The sequence below is a fragment of the Capricornis sumatraensis genome, chromosome 23 (genome assembly GCF_032405125.1).
Source record: "Capricornis sumatraensis isolate serow.1 chromosome 23, serow.2, whole genome shotgun sequence".
NCBI lineage: Eukaryota > Metazoa > Chordata > Mammalia > Artiodactyla > Bovidae > Capricornis > Capricornis sumatraensis.
The window spans coordinates 12,137,836-12,158,220 of NC_091091.1; the positions used below are offsets into that span (position 1 = coordinate 12,137,836).

Below are 20,385 nucleotides of genomic sequence, written 5' to 3' on the forward strand. Positions count from 1 at the left end.
AAGCAAGTGTGGTCCTAGCAACACCCTGATTTCGTCTTTCCGGCCTCCAGAACTGTGACTGAATACATTTCTGTGGCTTTAAGCCGCTAGAAGGGTGGTAATTTGTTATATCAGCCACAGGAAACTAACCCAGCATACCACGGGGTGAAGAGAGTGAGAATGTTCTGGAAGCAGAAAGACTTTTACACTTCCTTGAAAAGATACACAGTCTTGAGGGAGGCACGTGAGCCTGGGGGCTGGGGACAATCTCCTTTGAGCCCAAATAGCCCAGCTCTCCTTTTCCTAGGCGCCAGGCTTTGGAGTTAGAGGGGCCTGACTTTGAATGCTAGCTCTAACACTTAGCTAATTGAGGGATGTGGGGCTAGCTCCTTAACTTCTCAAGCCTCAGTTTCCTCCTCTGTAAAATGGGGATGATACCCACAGCATAGTGTTGTGAAGGCTACATGATAATAACATATAAAATGCTGGGACATCTCTGGTGGTCCAGTGGCTAACACTCTGCCCTCTCTGTGCATGGGGGCCCAGGTTTGATCCCTGGTCAGGGAACTACATCCCAAATGCTGCAACTAAGAGTTCAAATAAATAAAGGTCCCATGTGCTGCAACTAAGGCCCGGAGCAGCCAAACAAATAAATATCTTAAAAAATAAAATAAAACAAAATGCTTACACATGGCTTGGCAAATACAAAGGACCTGAAAAACAGTGCCTCTTTTACTAATAGCTTAGGTAGTCCCAGAGTGTCCTTTCATGCTCCTGAGAAAAAAACCTCCTTTTCTCCTAGGTACTGGGGGGAAAAAGACAAGGGGAATGAGTTAACTGAGGGCTAGCCTTAGCAGGCAATGGGTACTTTGCATCCTCAAAAGTTTATTCATGGTCCTCAAGAGTGATATTACTGCTGGTCCAGAAAAAAAAGAAAACAATCTAATATTCACCAACATGAAACTGAATCAACAATGGAAGATAATTTATAGGGTCTAATTTAAATGTTTAAAAATCCCTTTAAGAAAATAATAACTAGTATTTTTTGTTTACTACATGCCCAACCCTTATACGAGATCATTTAGTTCTCACAAAAATCCTATGAAGAGGTATCATTATCCTAATGCTATGTTTGAGGCTCATAGACCTGAAGTAACTTTCGCTAAGTGGCACAACTAGCAAATGGCTTGCTGTTCTTCTCCTGTCTTCATTCATAATGAGTCCTGCTTCTGGGATCTGGAAACCACCTACACGAGTACTATACTTAGATATATTGCCCACAGAGCATCATCTTCATTCTGAAAGTTAATAGCTAGAAGGAAATTTTGGACTTTTTGTCATCTCACTGTCCCAGACAACAAAATCTACTGAAGCTTTATCTGCAGAGCAGAATTAGAATAGGTTGCTAGCAAGATGGTGGACGTTTTCTTGATATACAGGAAAAAGCATTCTAAATAACACATGATGATAAAAAGCAAATTTATCAAATGATCCTGAACATTTCATTTTCCACCAAGTGAAATTCTGGGTGAGATGTGCTTTCTGGTTCACTGGGTGCCCCTGTGCACCATGCTCAAAGGCCTGTCCGTTATAATGGCTTAATAAACATTTCTTAAATAGAACAGGGAAAGTTGTCCCCTCTTAAATCACCCCACACTGAAAAGTAGCGATTTCATCAGCCAGTCTTGGGGCCATAGGTTAACCTGCTTAAAAATTAATCAGAGGTCCATCAACAATATTGAAAGCCATGCCCAGAACTAACACCACAAACGTGAACAAAGTGTGTCCAGGAGATGTCCTGAAACTGCTCAGGAAAAAGAAGAACCTGTTAAGGCATATAAAGCATGCGACTTTGCTCTGAAAGGAAAGATCTCAACTTCCCCTCAAAATCACTTTCAAATAATGTGCTATCTGCAAACAGACATCTCTTCTATAGCATTTTACTGAGGGATGGGTATTTGTTTTTATTTATTTTTTCATTGGAGTATAGTTGCTTTACAATGTTGTGTTGGTTTCTGCTGTACAACAACGTGAATCACCTATATTGCATTCCCTTCCTCTTCAGCCTCCTTCCTCCATCCCTCCCACCCCTCTAGGTTGGCACAGAGCACTGAGCTGAGCTCCTGCACTGCGGAGCTGCCTGCCACTAGCTGGCTCTTCTGTGCGTGGCAGTGTATTTACGTCAGTGCTGCTCTCCCAATTGGTGCCACCCTCTCCTTCCTCTCCACAAGTCCATTCTCTACGTCTTCTTCACTATTCCTGCCCTGCAAATGGGTTCATCAGTATGATGGATATTTCTGAAGCCTGAGGTCAGGCACCCCCCACTGAGAAACAGAAATATTAGTCACTTTCATTGAGACCTACGGAGACCTCCCTAGAAGGTCTTTCTCATCCAGGAAATAGGACAGGCTCCCAAGTGTAAGCCATGCGTCAAATCATTACTTGGACAGCATGTTCAGATCACAGCTACAGAGAAACGCTCTTTTTTGGCACTTAGTCTTCTTTATACTGGGGGTAAACAAAAACAAATGCTGCAGGAGCCAGTAACGGAGTAAAGTCCCTTGACTAAACAAGTGACTTGACTTCTGTTCAAGTAATGGAAGGATAGGGATTGTGGCACACAAGGCAATCCTCATGTGTTTAAAATTCACTGCAGCCCATGTGATAATGGGGGCTCAATGTTGCCAAGTGATCAGATTTCTCAAGAGTCAGAAATCTAGATTTTTACGTGAAACTTCCAATTTTTAAATGCTGGAAGCTAGTTTAAATTAAATATATATCTATACATAGAAGGGCACCATAACAGCTGTGAGCTACATCTGACTTCCCACTAATAGGCAGTAAATTCCTATGAATTTTATATGTATTCTTAATGGTGATCTCTATAATGGGTCTTAGATGATGGTAGATCTGAAATATTAGATGCAGCGAATATGCAGATGAAGCTTCAGCTAAAGTGAACATAACCTTGTCACCAAGGTGTGTTGGTAAATGTTTAACAATTAGCTTTCTGGGAGCAAAAGCCCTGGTTTATAGCATCTACCAATTTCAGTTGTATCATCACTCCCACCATGGCCAGCTTCAAGCTGCCAACACAATGTCACTAAGCACAAAGTTGGGAAGACACAGTGGGTTCTCATGAGCCAATAGGAGCCGACTCCAGCACACCACTGCGTGTAACTCTCCTTAGCACTTTCAGAAAATATGATTTGCAGGACTTCCTGGCAGTCCAATGGTTAAACCCTTCGCTTCCACTGCAGTGGGCACCAGGCTCAGTCCCTGATGGGGAACTATGATCCCACATGCCGCATAGTGCAGCCAAGAAGAAAAGAAAGTGTGAGTTCTGCCAGTTCTTAAATCATGAAGTTTAAACTATTCCCCAAACTTAAAAACAAGAAATCAAAATTAGCCCTAAGGCTCAAACTCTGCAAATAATGGGGATAAGGGAAGAAATAAAGTAAAAAAAAAAAAACCAAAAAAACGTTTTTTCAAGTTATTATTATGATAAACTAATTCTGTTTTGCCCATTCCCAGAGTCACCCAAGCAAGCATGGGTGCAATGCGGATTCTCAAATTTTAGGTACCATCAGAACACCTGGAGGCTTTGTTAAATCAGACTGCTGGGCCCCCACTCCCAGAGTTTCTGATTGCCTGTCTAACAATATCCCAAGTGATCCAGATGCTGCTGGTCCTGCGACCACACAGATGTTGGAGCTGAAGAGCTGCTATGAATGCATGATCACACCACAGTACAGTGACAACAGGCCTTCAATAAAATCACAAACTCTCCCCAGTACCAGCTGCCCTAGTTAACTTGCAGGGCTCTTTTCAAGAACCCGATGAGATGGCTGTGTGAAAATGCCTTGGAAAGATGAGTTAGACATGAGTTATACAACTTATACAAGAGGTAAAATATTTCAGTCTTCTTAAGCTGAGATACATTTGGAAACCCATTTCCAAACTGAAGGCTCTAATTTCTCAAAGGAATTCAGTGATTCCCTGTATGCTGAAATTAGAAAAAAAAAAAAAATGGATTATAAACACAAGACATGTTGAGGATACAATTGGAAGAGGTTCTCCTTATGTGCTTCCCTCTGTCATAAATAACTAAACAGCAAAAATTATTATATATAAAAGGCCTGGCGTGCTGCGATTCATGGGGTCACAAAGAGTCGGACACGACTGAGCGACTGAACTGAACTGAACTGAGGCTAAACAAGAAGGTGCTACTGTATAACACAGGGAGCTATTGTCAGTATCCTCTGACAAAATATAATGGAAAAGAATATGAAAAAGAAGGTGTATATGTGTATCTATACAGAGAACTTTTCTGCTGTACAGCAGAAATTAACACACAATTGTAAATCAACCAGTGAAAGTCACTCACTCATGTCTGACTCTTGGCGACCCCATGGACTATATATAGTCTATGGAATTCTCCAGGCCAGAATACTGGAGTGGGTAACCTTTCCCTTCTCCAGGGGATCTTCCCAACCCAGGGATTGAACCCAGCTCTCCCGCATTGCAGGCGGATTCTTTACCAGCTGAGCCAGAAGGGAGGCCCAATACTGGAGTGGGTAGCCTATCCCTTCTCCAGGAGATCTTCCCAACCCAGGAACTGAACCAGGGTCTCCTGTATTGCAGGTGGATTCAATTAGATTCAACTAGGAAATCAATTAGACTTCAATACAATAAACCTTCAAAGTAACTAAATAAATAGCTGAATGAATAAATAAATAAATAAATGCATTCATACATACATATGTATGTTCATAAATCTGAAATAAAACATCCCAGGAGGAGGTTTCATGCCTGCTCTCTATGGGAGTATGCTATGGACCTACCCCATTATATCACTCTCCTGCCCTTGAGAAATAAGTCACTAAGTTGCTTTCACAAAATGAATAAAAATACATCTGTATGATACCCCACACTTTCCAAGGTGCTTTTGCTGACACTGGCTCTATAAGTCATACTGGCAATGGCAGAAAAGGTTATCTTACTAAGCGCAAGAACAATCTGCATATAAAATGGTTGACTCTGAACTACAGATCACACTAGGGGCTCTTTGCTCCTTACACAGGAGAGCTAAGAGAGACCTGAAAGAGTTGAATTTCAAATATGTTTTGTGAGTGAGAAAAAAGGGAGATCAGTCCTGGGTGTTCATTGGAAGGACTGATGTTGAGGCTGAAACTCCAAAGTATATTGATACTTTCTTTTATAGATGGCTGGACTGTTGGCAAGTACTCCAGACTTGCTCCCTGCACCAATCTGTTTATTAGGCTCCAGCAGCCTGAAGGAACAGTTCAGTTCAGTTCAGTTCAGTTGCTCAGTCATGTCCGACTCTTTGCGACCCCATGAACTGCAGCACGCCTGGCCTCCCTGTCCATCACCAACTCCCAGAGTCCACACAAACCCATGTCCATCGAGTCGATGATGCCATCTAACCACCTCATCCTCTGTCGTCCCCTTCTCCTCCTGCCCTCAATCTTTCCCAGCATCAGGGTCTTTTACAATGAGTCAGCTCTTTGCACCAGGTGGCCAAAGTATTGGAGTTTCAGCCTCAACATCAGTCCTTCCAATGAACACCCAGGACTGATCTCCTTTAGGATGGACTGGTTGGATTTCCTTGCAGTCCAAGGGATTCTCAAGAGTTTTCTCCAATACCACAGTTCAAAAGCATCAATTCTTTGCCGCTCAGCCTTCTTTATAGTCCAACTCTCACATCCATACATGACTACTGGAAAAACCACAGCCTTGACTAGACGGACCTTTGTTGGCAAAGTAATGTCTCTGCTTTTTAATATGCTGTCTAGGTTGGTCATAATTTTTCTTCCAAGGAGTAAGCGTCTTTTAATTTCATTGCTGCATTCGCCATCTGTAGTGATTTTGGAGCCCAGAAAAATAAAGTCAGCCACTGTTTCCCCATCTATTTCCCATGAAGTGATGGGACCAGATGCCATATCTTAGTTTGCTGAATGTTGAGCTTTAAGCCAACTTTTTCACTCTCCTCTTTCACGTTCATCAAGAGGCTCTTTAGTTTTTCACTTTCTGCCATAAGGGTGGTGTCATCTGCATATCTGAGGTTACTGAGGCTTGTTTTTTTTTGGTTAAATAAGACATGACCTTTCTCCAGTCAGAACCTTGAGAAACACACTTGCTCATGACCAACAGAAATTGAGTAACTTTCTCCTGGGGCATTATCCCAGAGGAGGGATAGAGCCTTTGACGGAGCTTGCTTACATGCTCTAGGTCACCTTGGTTCACTTCGGGCTCCCTAGAAGAGAGGGACACAGGCAACCTTGAGGGATCCGGGGAGCTCATAGCAGTAGCAGTGGGTCAGCATCTGCTGAATCAAAAGTGAGCTAACACTCAGCTCTCACCTAAGGGGGCACTATGAATGCCTCTTCATGGCCCTTTAGCTTTAGTTTCCTTATCCTTGTAGCCACCTTCTGCTGCCTTCTGAAGATGAGGAAACTGAGTCTCACAGGAGGGACATGATTTATCCAAAGGCACCCAGCTAGTTAAATGCAGAAATAGCATTAGAATGCAGGATCAGTGCTTTTTCATTTATGAATCTGCACTTAATTTTCATGCTCCTAGATCTCAACCTTCTCAGTTTCAAAACTCTTCAATTATTAGGCCCCAAAGAGGAGAGTGAAAAAGTTGGCTTAAAGCTCAACATTCAGAAAACGAAGATCATGGCATCCGGTCCCATCACTTCATGGCAAATAGATGGAGAAACAGTGGAAACAGTGGCTGACTTTATTTTTTTGGGCTCCAAAAAATCACTGCAGATGGTGACTGCAGCCATGAAATTAAAAGACACTTACTCCTTGGGAAAAAAGTTATGACCAAGCTAGACAGCATATTAAAAAGTAGAGACATTACTTTGCCAACAAAGGTCCATCTTGTCGAGGCTATGGTTTTTCCAGTAGTCATGTATGGATGTGAGAGTTGGACTATAAAGAAGGCTGAGTGGCAAAGAATTGATGCTTTTGGATTGTGGTGTTGGAGAAGACTCTTGAGAATCCCTTGGACTGCAAGGAAATCCAACCAGTCCATCCTAAGGGAGATCAGTCCTGGGTGTTCATTGGAAGGACTGATGTTGAGCCTGAAACTCCAATACTTTGGCTACATGATGTGAAGAGCTGACTCATTTGAAAAGACCCTGATGCTGTAGGAGACTGAAGGCAGGAGGAGAAAGGGATGACGACAGAGGGTGAGATGGTTGGATGGCATTACCGAGTCAATGGACATGAGTTTGGGTAAACTCCAGGAGTTGGTGATGGATTGGGAGGCCTGGTGTGCTGCAGTCCATGGGTTCGCAAAGAGTCAGACATGACTGAGCAACTGAACTGAACTGAACTTGGTGGAGAAAAGATTCCATGGATCATTTAAGTAAGTGGCAGCATCAAATTCTGCTGCTGGGTAGGGAACATGGACACAAAAGGAAAAGTCAACACCTGAATATAATCAATCTGATTGAAGGAAATGTTTCAGGGCTCTATTGCTAGCTCTTGTAGAAACTACTTATCAATGAGATAAATGATGCTCTTTTTGATTGTGCAAATAAATCTGCATTAGAGCTTTATTAAATACAATGAATAAGGCATTGATTTATTAATTTATTCATTAATGATAAAATTTCTGGCAAGACTAATCCCAGAATCTTTCAACCCTTCCTTCTTTTATGTTCAAACACTTCTGTTCATTTACATTTCTCTATTATCTCTATTATTTTTCTTTCTTCTCATTATAGTCCCTGTCAGATGAACCTAGACAATAAAGAGATTACCTTGACTAAAGAAATGGGGAAATTGGAACACATAGGTGTTAGAGATTGCTTAATAAAGAGGAAGTTAGGACTCTATGTCACTCATGCATATCTTCCATTTAGCCAACTCTGTCAAATCTAAATAAGCAACACAGAGGCAGAATATGCTGCCCATCAGGATAAGGTATTATTTATTTATTTGGCTGCACCATGTGGCATATGGGATCCTAGTTCCCTGTCCAGGGATCGAACCCACACCCTCTGGACTAGAATCACAGAGTCTTAACCACTGGACTGCCAAGGATATCCCCAGGATAAGGTACTATTCTTATTATGTAGAACCATACTGCCTATATCTTATTTATAAAGGAATTTACCTGTAAGTAATATCAAAGATTTCATTTTTTGTTTGTGAACAAAACTTTTAAAGGGCATTCATAAAACAGAAAAGACACAGAGAAAATGGGCAGAAATAAGCAATCATTTTTAGTGAGATGTATAAAAAGTCTTTCCTGCAGGCCTCAGTCTATGTATCTATGAAACTGGCACAATAATTGTGTTTTTCACAAGACTCAAGAGTCTGTGGAAAACTAAAATACTTCAGAAGGTGATTTACATCACCTTGTCTTTAGCACATTGTGCAGACATAACTGAAACAAAACTGAAGAAAGAGGGCAGCTAATATTTACTGAGCATTGTAAGTGCCAGGTACATGTTATCCTCCCCCCCCAGCCCTATGAAGTAGAAACTATTTTTATTCTCATATAGCTGAGAAGCAGTGAGAGGTGAGGTAAACTTGTCCAAAGTTGCCAAGCCCAGTAGCCTAGTTCTTCCATTGGAGACACCATGCCCATGGGCATGGGAGGGGCTTCCTTTGTTTCTCTAAGAGGTGGTTTTGTGGTTTGCACAGGGCTAAAGTGGAAGACCCTGATGCTGGGAGGCACTGGGGGCAGGAGGAGAAGGGGACGACAGAGGATGAGATGGCTGGATGGCATCACCCACTCGGTGCACATGAGTTTGAGTGAACTCCGGGACTTGGTGATGGACAGGGAGGCCTGGCGTGCTGCGATTCATGGGGTGGCAAAGAGTCGGACACGACTGAGCGACTGAACTGAACTGAACGCGGACATACCGTTCTGAAATCCTCTTCGAACTTGAAAGCCCCGCCTCCCGTGGCACAGAGCGTGGTGTGCAGGCTGGAGAAGTTCTTCTCGCTGCCCATCTGGATGAACTTGTGCATCGCGCAGCTGGGGAAGCGGATGAAGTGCAGGTTCCCCTTCCGCCCACACATGGTCAAGTTTTTCAGTTCCAGGTGGACGTCTCGGATCCCGGTTTTCCCATAAGCCGTGTTAGAAGTCAAATACTTCCGGATGCTCTTTAGGTTCTCCACCTCCTCCTGCTCTTCTTCAGCTGTAATATCCTTCGGTTCAAAGTAGACCAGTTTAACCAGCGTCCCGCCGATATCCATGCCGAACCATGGGAACGCTAGGGGACAGAAAGAGGGGCCATGAATTCTGTACATTCGAGAAACAGCCAAGGCTGAAATGCAGTGGTGTTGCTTGTGAATGCGTATTCACCATTTAATTTGCCGGAATTCTACTACAGGTGCCTAAAAGGAGAGACAGGCGAGGTGGAACACACGCTTTAAAATGGTGCCCATGATTCTGCTTTCATCCCACTCCAGAGTTGGCCTCAGAATTGACTATGAGATAAGAAGAGGATTCTCTAAGGCAGTCAATTGCTGCTTGCTTCTCAGGGCTCCAGAATGTCACCAAATGGAGTGCAATTTCAATACTTAAAGATACATAGTTTGCATACACTCTGGCTCCCCAAAGCTATTTTATCAGAATTTCAGCGAAAGAAACAATGATCTGACACCAGAGGAAATGCTGCTATGCCATCTGTATGTACCGAGAGATGGTATGTTGACCCCTAAGCCTCACGCTCTCTTCCCAGAGCACTCATGGATGATAATTTTCACGGCATATCACGGTATACAATCTTTGCCTTCAGGAGCCGACTTTTATACAATGTGACTCCACTGCTCCACTCAACAGAATAAATAGGAAGGAGAAAGGAGAGACAGTGGGTTATCAGAGCTGAGGGGCAGACATGATGATTCGAATGGCAACAGGCTTCTCCAAAGAACAGATCGAATTACAAGTCAATTCCTTTCTTTACTAAGGAAGAGATTCTCTCTCCATTTCCAGTGGCCCACCCAGAAGTCCTCACCTCAGCCCTGTGTCTCCCTCCATCGATTCTGATTTAATTCTTGGGGAGGACCTAGGCATGAGTATTTTTGTAAGTTCCCCAGACGTTCCAGTTTGCAGGCTTGCAAACTGCTAAACCACAAGAACCATGACCACTGATGGTCAAGCCTACAAATAAGCACAGCTCCTGACCAGGTATACAACACAGAGGCATGTTTTGTGTAATATTTTTATATATAAATATATATTTATAGTTAATAAATGCTGGAGAGGCTTACCTATGACAAAATGAATTTCCGTAGTAATTATTTTTATTGTTATTGTGAGGAATGGGCTGAGCTCCCCGAACAGGCTGACTTTATTTAGAGGCAACCTAGAAAATTAATACTGGACTGTAGAATGCTTTGTAGTAAACCCAGGGCAAACCCAAATGGGAATCTGAAATTTGGAGACCCCTTTTCATCTTCCTCAGTAGCCTGTATGGGCTAAATTGGAACCTTACAGTAAAACTGAGTTTACATTCTAAATCAACTATACTCAGATCTAAACGAAAAAAAAAACACCAAAACTGAGTTTAAAGACTAAAGAAGTTAAAGTGGCTTCTTTCAAAAAGCTTATTTTATTCAGCCCTAGAGAACAGCCATTTGAGCCCTGGTCACATGGTGCACATTATACCTAGAGATTACATTGCCAGGAACAGAACTAGGACTTAGAGGAAGTCTTCTCTCTAGGCAGCCCCACTATGTAGCCCTCTCCATCGGTATACTGGGAAGGGAGGAGGAAGCCATTCCTGCCTGGAATCTTCTCTCCTGTGCTTCCCTGTTGCCATTTTAGTTCTGATCCAAGCCAGCTACTCCACACTTGGTAAGCGGTAACTCTAATGATAACTCCCAAACTCCCTAAAAGATTAAGAACAGCAGGGACTTCCCTGGTTGGTTCAGTGGCTAAGACTGTGCTCCCAATGCCGGGGGCCTGGGTTCAATCCCAGTTCAGGGAACTAGATCCCACATGCTGCAGCTAAGTGTTCTCATATGCCATAACTAAAGATCCTGTGTGCCTCAATGAAGATCAAAGATCCCTCATGCCACAACTAAGACCTGGTGCAGCTATATAAATTAAGAGAAGCAAATTCTGGTAACAAGACTGTTAACAAATGTCCTCTTATCTTTGCAGAAGTTTGCAAAGCAAATCCCATGCAGCTCAGCGTAGACTGGGAAGCTTGCCTATCCTAGCAGGAGAGAACAGAAACCTGGGAACCGTTCATCCCTAGCTCATAGATGATGTTTCTTGGTCCATTCTCTAAAGATCACTGTCAGCAGGGCCCACAGTGTGCATGCGCGGGTGCTCAGCCACTCAGCTGTGTCGAACTCTTTGCGATCCCATGGACTACAGCTCCTCTGTCCATGGGATTCTCCAGGCAAGAATACTGGTGTGGGTTGCCATACCCTCCGCCAGGAGATCTTCCCGACCCAGGAATTGAACCCATGTCTCTTACGCCTACCTGCACTGGCACGAGGGTTCTTTACCACTACCGTCACCTGGGAAGCCCAACCCACAGTGTAATAGGTAAAGTCCCAATTCAGGATTCCGAACAACTACTTCCTAGAAGCAGCAGCCAGTAACTAGCTCACATGAACTCCCTTCACCTCTCTGGATCGAAATTTCCTTATCTGTGAAAGGAGTGGACTGTGTAAGAATGGCCTCCACATCCCTTCCTCCCATAAACTTCCCAAGGATTTTTTTTTTTTAAGAAACACATACACAAAAATCACAACCACCCACAATCAAATAGGCCAACCAGAGCCCTAGTTTTAAACCCCACTGAAATATACTGTATGTCGTTAACAGGTGCCCGGTTATGCAATCGAGGTTGCAGGTATAATCCATTCTCGTCCAAGTAGGAAAGACACCTACTACTGAATAGGATGGGAGAAGTGTATTCTGGAACACTGCTAGGATAACCATTTTTGACAGACTCTGCCAACATCTATTGAAAGCACACATACATTTTAAAATGCAGTTAATTCCTCTCTTGGACCATATTTTTTAAAGGACCAGCATTTGAGGATGGGTATAAAGAAGTTTACTGCACCCCTTCTTGTTGACTAGTCACCAAGTCGTGTCCAACTCTTTCGTGACCCCATGGACTGAAGCTAGCAAGGCTCCTCTGTCCATGGGATTCTTCAGGCAAGAATACTGGAGTGGATTGCCATTTCCTTCTCCAGGAGATCTTCCTGACCCGGAGATCAAACGCATGTCTCCTGCACTGCAGGCAGATTCTTTAACACTGAGCTACCTGGGAAGCCCACTGCACCCCTTACAGTGGCCAAATGTAAGAAAAACAAAAAAGCACGATCAAAACAAACTGGAAACAACATCCATGCCCTTTAACAGAGAAACTTCAATAAAGTATGACTTTCCAAACCATGGGATATTAGGCAGACATTAGAAAGAATCAATGAGATCTATACTAGAGATACCCCCAATCTTCCATGAATGAGAAAAACGAGATACTTAGCAGTGTAAATAATGTAACTCCATCTGGTTTGAAAAATAAAAAAAAGGAAGGGAGAAAGGAAAAGAGGAAGGAGTAACAAGGGAGAGTGGGCAGGCAGATGGAAGGCAGACCCCAAGTGTTTATGATTATCTGAGCCCACAGTAAGGTAGAGAAGGCCACCCCTTCAGGTTGTTTATATTGTCGGAGGATGGTGGGATAAGTAGATTGTATAGGTAGAGGCTAGAAGTCAGAGAAAAGCATGAGAAAATTCTAGACTTAGGACTTTTAGTACATGAGGAAGTAAAATAAGAATTCAGTGATAATGGAAAATAAGACATCTTAGTGCAGAATGGACAGAACAAGTTGTATGTCACCCAGAAAAGCTCCTGTGGCCTTTATATGGTTAGCTGTTGTTAATTTAGGTACAGGCAACTGAAAAGAGGTCTCCCTTTTTAAAATGTGTCTAGGGACAGCTAAGCATTTTATAAATTATTTATAATTCCAGTTTCTTTTTCCTGCGTCACCTCCTCCATTTCAAAGCTTTTGTTAGCAACTCAGCAAAACAGTGGGGGAAAGTGTAGAGTTTTGAAAATTCAGTTAAATGTCATATCAGCAGCTTGGGTTAATGTAAAAGGGAATAAGGATCTGAAAACTATAGTTTAAATGGCAATAGAAATTGCTTTCACTTACTATATTCATTCCTTACTTTCATAAAAAATTAAATGCCCTTCTATTCACATTTTAATGCTTTTATAGGATACTATCATATTTTAAATGTTCAGTTTTATTTATCTTCCTGATATCAAGGGCTACCTAAACGATAGTTCCCATATACAAGCTGTGGTTGGAGACAGAGAGAAAGGGAAAAAAGAAATCCGAATGCAGTCACCATCCATGACTCATGTTTTCTTTAATCCAGGGTATGCAGATGCTTTGATAAATTCAGCTGAACCACTGGTATGGGGAGGGAGGAGGGAGGGGGGTTCAGGATGGGGAACACGTGTATACCTGTGGCAGATTCATGTTGATGTATGGCAAAACAGATACAATATTGTAAAGTAATTAACCTCCAATTAAAATAAATAAATTTATTAAAAAAAAAAAAGAATCTCTTCTGTGTTTGCCAGAAGTGATGCTCCTTCTAGATACAGAATGTCCGCACTCACTCTTTACTCCTCCCTTTTAAACCCGGATGCTTTTTTTTTTTTTTGTTCAGAAGCCTCTAGATCAAGAGGTCCCACACCTAGAGTTGATGTTGAAATGACTTTGTTTCACCCCCTAATCTAGTGCCAACTGTGCATCATCTAGGTTCTTTGACTGGGTGGGACCGTGGGGTTCTCTCCTTTGGGGAGGAGATGAGTATTTCCCGTGGAGGAAGGAGAGTGAGCCAAATACCCGGGAATCAGAACAGCACCTTGTGGTGGTCACCAGTGTTGCTGGTCCCCTTCCCTCCTGGCCCGCAGGGTCACACTGCAGGTCCCGGCCGCTTTCTAATGGAGCTGGGCAACGTGCCTAATCTGGCTAGTGAGTTGGGAATGGAAATGGTGTGTGTTACTTTCAGGCGAGAACACTTAGGGCGAGTGTTGGAGCCTGCAGAACTCCTTCCCTGTTACCATAACCAGCAGAATTCAAGATAATGTTTGTTCCATCAGCCCGGATGTAGAATGAAGATGAGGCAGACTGGAGACCCGGTCACTGTCAGTGGACTTACAGCGTGAAGGAGAAATAAACCTTTGTTGTTTAAAGGTACTGAGATTTGGGGGTTGTTACTGCAGGATGATGAAATGGTAACCCACTCCAGTATTCTTGCCTGGAGAATCCCATGGACATAGGAGCCTGGAGGCTACAATCCATAGAGCCACAAGGACATGACTGAAGCGGCTTATCCCCACTGCAGGATGATCTTCCCCGTCCTGACTATTATAACTTTCCATGAAAATCTTTGGCTGGTTTTTCCCCTGGAACCCTCCCTCGTTCCTGTAGAACCAGATCTAGGGACTGTCAATATTGTTGATAAACATGTGGTTGCTGAGTGTTAATAAAAAGGTATGTTGGCTCTGCTGCACTTATTTGCCTGAAAACTTCTCCAAGCACAAACCTGAACTGGTCATCTGATAGTAGTGAAAACCCTGAAATGAAGCTATATTCTACACGGCGTGGTGAAAATATTTTAAAAATTTTATTGGTGGTCAATGGCTTTAAGACAAAGCCTATTTCTCAGAACACTAGAATAGTCTCTGAGGGGGTACTTATGCTTCCTGCAGTAAATTGCAAGGGTTACACAGTGAGTTTCTAACAGTATAAATGAGTAAAGACTGAAAAGAATCCAAAATCAAACACAGAGAGAGAGGTTTCCTACCAGTCAAACAAACAATAATAAAGAGCAAACTAAGGGAGCCTGGCATGAGAAAATCCACCTGCTTTCAAACAACCGACAGAGCTTTAAGGTGTTTCTGGTGAGGGAGGTTTCCTACCGTCGTTATTTTGTGACATGTGTAAAGTAGGTGCTCAGTGTTCAAGATCAGTCCCCCTGTGCGCAGGTCTGACTCAGCAACCTGCTGCTGTCAGGACAGTTTCATAGTTTTCCCTAGGTTCACCAAGTTGAAATTTGTTGTAATAATTGTGAATAGGGAGCAAAAGGACTGAGTTTCTTTCCCCACTCTTTGTTAACAGATTGCCAAGCAAACTAATAAACAGGTGGGAAAGAAGTTTGAGGACTGTGTAATCAACAGAAAAGAGACTTTTCAAGTCCTTTGGAGGATATTTTTATACTATGTGAATACCGATTATGTTCAAGTTGCCTAAGGACTTCTGCAAGTTAAAAACACCGCCAGTAACAACTTTAATTTAGATCCAAACTGTATAATACAAACAGTTTAATACAAACTGTGTTTCTTTAAAAATTCCTCAGTGCTAGCCACCCCCCTCACTGTGTCTAAATTTGACTGACAGCATAATGAAATTCTCTGCTAATGTATTCACGGAAGCATTGAACTTTAAGAGGTGGAAGGGATCTTTGGTCAAATTCAATACTTTGTTTACAGATAACAAAATTGAGGTTTGGAAAGATCAAGGGATTACCCAAGGTTGATCACAGCAGGTAACAGAAACTATTTTCAGTTTCATGAGCCCACATATTCCCCATTTCGCTAGGCTGGTCTGAGTCGAGTTGTCAATCACAGACAGAATGATTGTAGGCAAGCTTTTTTCTTGAGCCATTTACTAATCTGTAAGATGAAGTAGACTAACCCAACTAAGTGAAAGTGAAGTTGCTCAGTCGTGTCTGACTCTTTGCGACCCCATGGATACCAGGCTCCTCCATCTGTGGGATTTTCTAGGCAAGAGTACTGGAGTGGGTTGCCATTTTCTTCTCCAGGGATTCTTCCCGGCTCAGGGATCGAACCCAGGTCTCCTGCATTGTAGACAGATGCTTTACCAATTCTTACATTTCATCATTCCAATTACACATATACAAAGTCCTCCAAAAGCATAGCTTTAACAGCATAAAATGTAAGAGTTGAAAACCTAACAACTATTTAAGGACCTTGAAGAAAATGGTAAATGTAAAATTTAATAAAAGGGTTTCCATAACATTGTGAAGAAACCCATAATTACTGTACACAGAGCGGTCTGCTAAACATTAAATACTCTATGCAAAGAAACTTGAGTCATGGTTTCTTTTAAATTAATGCATACCAGATTTCTTGAAATTTTAGTCACATTGCAACCCACTCCAGTATTCTTGCCTGGAGAATCCCCATGGACAGAGGAACCTGGCAAGCTACAGTCCATGGGGTTGCAAAGAGTCAGACATGACTGAGCGACTTAGCACAGCACAGCCCAAAGGTATCAGAACACAAGCATTTCCAGAGTAGGAATGGGAATATAAACGGTTGCAATCCTTCCTCTGGGCTATTTGGAAATTTATACAAAAAAGCACCAGATTCCTATGCCCTTTGATACACTGGTTCCACTTTACCCTATAGAAATAATTACGCATGCATTCAAAAATTTATCTTAAAAATCATTAAGTTTTACAACTACTACTACTGAGGAAATAAATTTCATGTCCAAAAACAAAAGGTTGGTTACAGATGATTATCCATTAACACAAAGGAACAATATATCACCATCAAAGTAATTTTATAAGATAGCAATTAACGACATGAGGAGAATGTTCATTATATATTATTAGGTGAAAAGTGCAGGTGATTAAGTGGTACATTTTGTATGATTACAGTTTTGTGTAAAAATTAAACAGTTACTTGTTCCCAGAAAACAAGACTAGAAACTTCAGGCCAAAAGGTTAACAGGCATTATGGATAGTGTGTGCTAAGTCACTTCAGTCCTTTCCAACTCTGCAACCCTATGGACCAATAGCCCACCAGGCTCCTCTGTTCGAATACTGGAGTGGGTTGCTGTGCCCTCCTCCAGGGGATCTTCCTGACCCAGAGATTGAATCCACATCTCTTATGCCTACCTTCATTGGCAGGCAGGTTCTTTACCACTAGCACCATGTGGGAAGCCCATTATAGTGGGCTTATGGTTTTATTCTTCTGGCTTTGCTGATAGGATGTTTTTCAGTTTTTATAATCAATATGTTTAACCATCATAAGCAGAGTTATTTTAAAAGTCTCAATCACAACTTCTTTGTAATGATGCAAAAACAAACAAAAAAAATGTTTTAATTTCACTTCAATGAACAGAGAGCAGATCTCTGGTCTTGCTCATGAAAAAGCGTGCCTGCATTTCCTCATCTCAACAATTTGGATTACTCATCTCAACAATTGCTTTCTCAAGCAATATTCTGCTCATGTCAAGCCTGTTACCAAAATCTAAGATGGCACTACAAAGAGGATGTGATACATACACACACACACACACACATATATATGTATATATACACACACATACATACACACACACACAATGGAATAGTACTCAGTCAAAATAAAAGAATCAAATGTTGCTCTTTGCAACAATGTGGATGGACTTGGAAGGTATTATGCTTAGTGAAATAACTAAACCAGAGAAAGACAAATACTGTATGCTATCCCTTATATGCAGAATCTAAAAAATAAAACAAACTAGTAAATATAGCAAAAAAGAAACAGACTCACAGATATAGAGCACAAACTAGCGGTTACCAGTGGGGAGTCAGGGGCAAGAAAGCGGTAGGAGAGTGAGAGGTACAGACCATTAGCTGTAGTAAGTTGCAAGGATATGCTGTACAGTACATGGAATATAACCAATATTTTGTAATAACTATAAATAGACTATAACCTTTAAAATTTGGGAATCACTATATTGTACACCTTTAACTTACATAATATTGTACAGCAACTATATTTCAATTTAAAAGGTTAAAAAAAAAAAAGAGGGACTTCCTTGGCTGTCCAGTGGCTGAGACTTCACATTCCAACACAGGGTGTGCAGGTTCCATCCCTGGTTGGGGAGCTAAAATCCCACGTAACTTGCAGTCAAAAAACCAAAGCATAAACAACAGCAGCAATAGTGTAACAAAATCAGTAAAGACTTTAAAAATGGTCCACATTAAAAAAAAAGAAAAGGAATGACAGGGAAAGCCTGACACTCAAGAGCAGAGCTGTTTAGCTAGTTAGATGCTTGACATCACCAGGGCTCTTTCAGGCAGGAAGAGACCTGATTTCCCCCACTGTTGGCAAGGCACACCCTTGACACCCTGAGTGTTAAAACTTGGAATTAAGAACACACCTAAGAAAGCACAGGTATGTTTGTGGGAATGGATCACCATGGCAAAGGGCCCACATCCCTGTGTGACAATAGCTTTTCTTCTGACAAGCCTCAGATGCCCATCCATTTTCTCCCTCTCTCCCAGACAGGTGGGAAGAACCAAAGGGCCGATCATATTCTCATATGCAAAAGGGGAACAGAATAGTGAGAAGAGTCCTTTCAGAGAATAATCCTTTCAGAACTCCCAAGGCAAGTAGAAGTATTACCACAACAGTCACCAGAACTAACTTCTGGATTTCACCACCTCTGCCATACAGGCGCTCCAGTTAACCATTAGGCACCACAGGTTACATGCCTACCATATTTTAAGTAATCACAAAAAAATCAGAAGAAAACATGAATTTTCAGGTCAAAGAAAATGCTATCATACATAACAACACATCCAACTTTATAGCAACAGTCGTAAAATGCATTTTTCTTTTTAATGGAGCAAGAGGCCCACAAAGTCAAGAGTACCTGAGATCCGTCAGAGTGAGACTCTGTTTATATTCTCTGTGCCCAACCCCAGGTTAGAAATGATGTGAAACCCAATCAGGGTCTACTTTGCATGTGCAATTTGAACTGGACCTCTATGATTTTCTTACAACTGTACTTCCCGAAAGCAACTCCCATTTTAGTATTTTATGCGACTAAATTTTAAAGTCAAATGTTTCAATTAGTTTTAAAAACGGACTGTGTAGGGACTTTCCTAGTGGTTCAGGGGCTGGGACTCTCCTCTCCCACAGCAGGGGGCCTGGATTCCATCCCTGGTTGGGGAGCTAGACCCCACATGCTGCAACTAAATATCCCGCGTGCGAATATCAAAGATGCAGGGTGCTGCAACTATGATCTGGTGCAGCCAGATAAAGAAAGAAAGAAAAACAAATATTTAAAAAACCTAAACAACAACAACAAAAACCTTGACTGCCATCAACAACAATATTTCTTGAATTTGCCTCATCATAAAAAACATCCAAGACACTTGTTAAAAATACAGACTCCTAGGCCATCACCTGGAGAGCCCAGAGCAGGGGGACTAGAGACAATGTTTTCAAGGAGGGGCCCCTGGAATTCTCATGGGTCAAGTTCAAAACCAAAGTTCTAGCTGAATCGAAACTAATGCTCTTGAACGCTCTTAAATACTGAACCACAATTTGAAAGTGAGAGTCAAGAGTCTGAATGAGCTGTCTTTGCTCATAACTGCCAGGGAGCTCAGGCTGCCAACTGAGGCCAATGCACGGTAATCACCCGGCTGACGTCCCTGTTCCCAGGAGGGACTTGGAAACATCGCTTGCTAATGAAATTATTTCTGGACAATTTATAACACGAGTGCCGCGGGTGATTTTCACATTTTAAATACAGCTTCTCAAGTTTTCAGTTATCATTCAACTGGGACTGAACCCAACAGACATGGGTCTAGAAATGTTACACATATAATGAAACTTCATCATGTGCTCCTCTCTTCAATGACTTCCATTTTAAAGGTAACCAGGCATTCTTCCATAAAGAAGTAAGCTCTGGCAACAGCACTTGTGTATTTAGGTCAGGCAGGCAGATATTCTCTGATTTGCAACCCACGGCACAGACAACCACATGAAATCAGAACAAACAGGTATACTGACATGAAAGTTATGTGGTTTTTTTTTTTTAAGTTAAGATTTGGGAGGGAAAAAAAGGCCTTGCAGGTCACCACTGTGGTGGCACCAGTAAATGTATTCTTAGCCTGGATCTGGGCCAGGAGGAAGTGGGGCCAAGTTGGAGCCAGACATGCTGCTGCTGCTAAGTCGCTTCAGTCGTGTCTGACTCTTAGCAACCCCATGGACTACAGCCCACCAGGCTCCTCCACCCATGGGATTTTCCAGGCAGGAGTACTGGAGTGGGGTGCCACTGCCTTCTCCGGGAGCCAGACATGAGGGGACCCAAAATGTCAAACTGAGGCTAAAACAAACTTTTCCTCGAGTCTCTTCCACAAGTTGCTGAGAGGCCCAGTGAGGTGCAATCTCTTTTCCAAGGTCCTGGAATCTCTCTCTCCATTCCACCTTCTTACAAGAAGTCAGAACAGCGAGGAATGTCACCACAGTGCCAATCAAACTCATCTTCTAGCCCTCACCCCTGAAGTCCAGCCCTGCTTTCCTGCAACAGGTCTTAAGGAGGAGAAATGAAAGGCAGAT

At 42.3% G+C, this 20,385-nt stretch overlaps 1 protein-coding gene across 2 annotated transcripts in view; it reads right to left on the reverse strand.

The window, feature by feature from the left end:
- Positions 1 to 20,385, reverse strand: part of PANK1 (pantothenate kinase 1) — a 57,231-nt gene that overhangs the window by 15,334 nt on the left and 21,512 nt on the right. For both annotated transcript variants that reach the window (XM_068961273.1, XM_068961274.1), the window contains exon 2: positions 8,889 to 9,241. In XM_068961273.1, the coding sequence (XP_068817374.1) occupies positions 8,889 to 9,241 (353 nt within the window). The remainder of the gene's footprint in view (positions 1 to 8,888; positions 9,242 to 20,385) is intronic.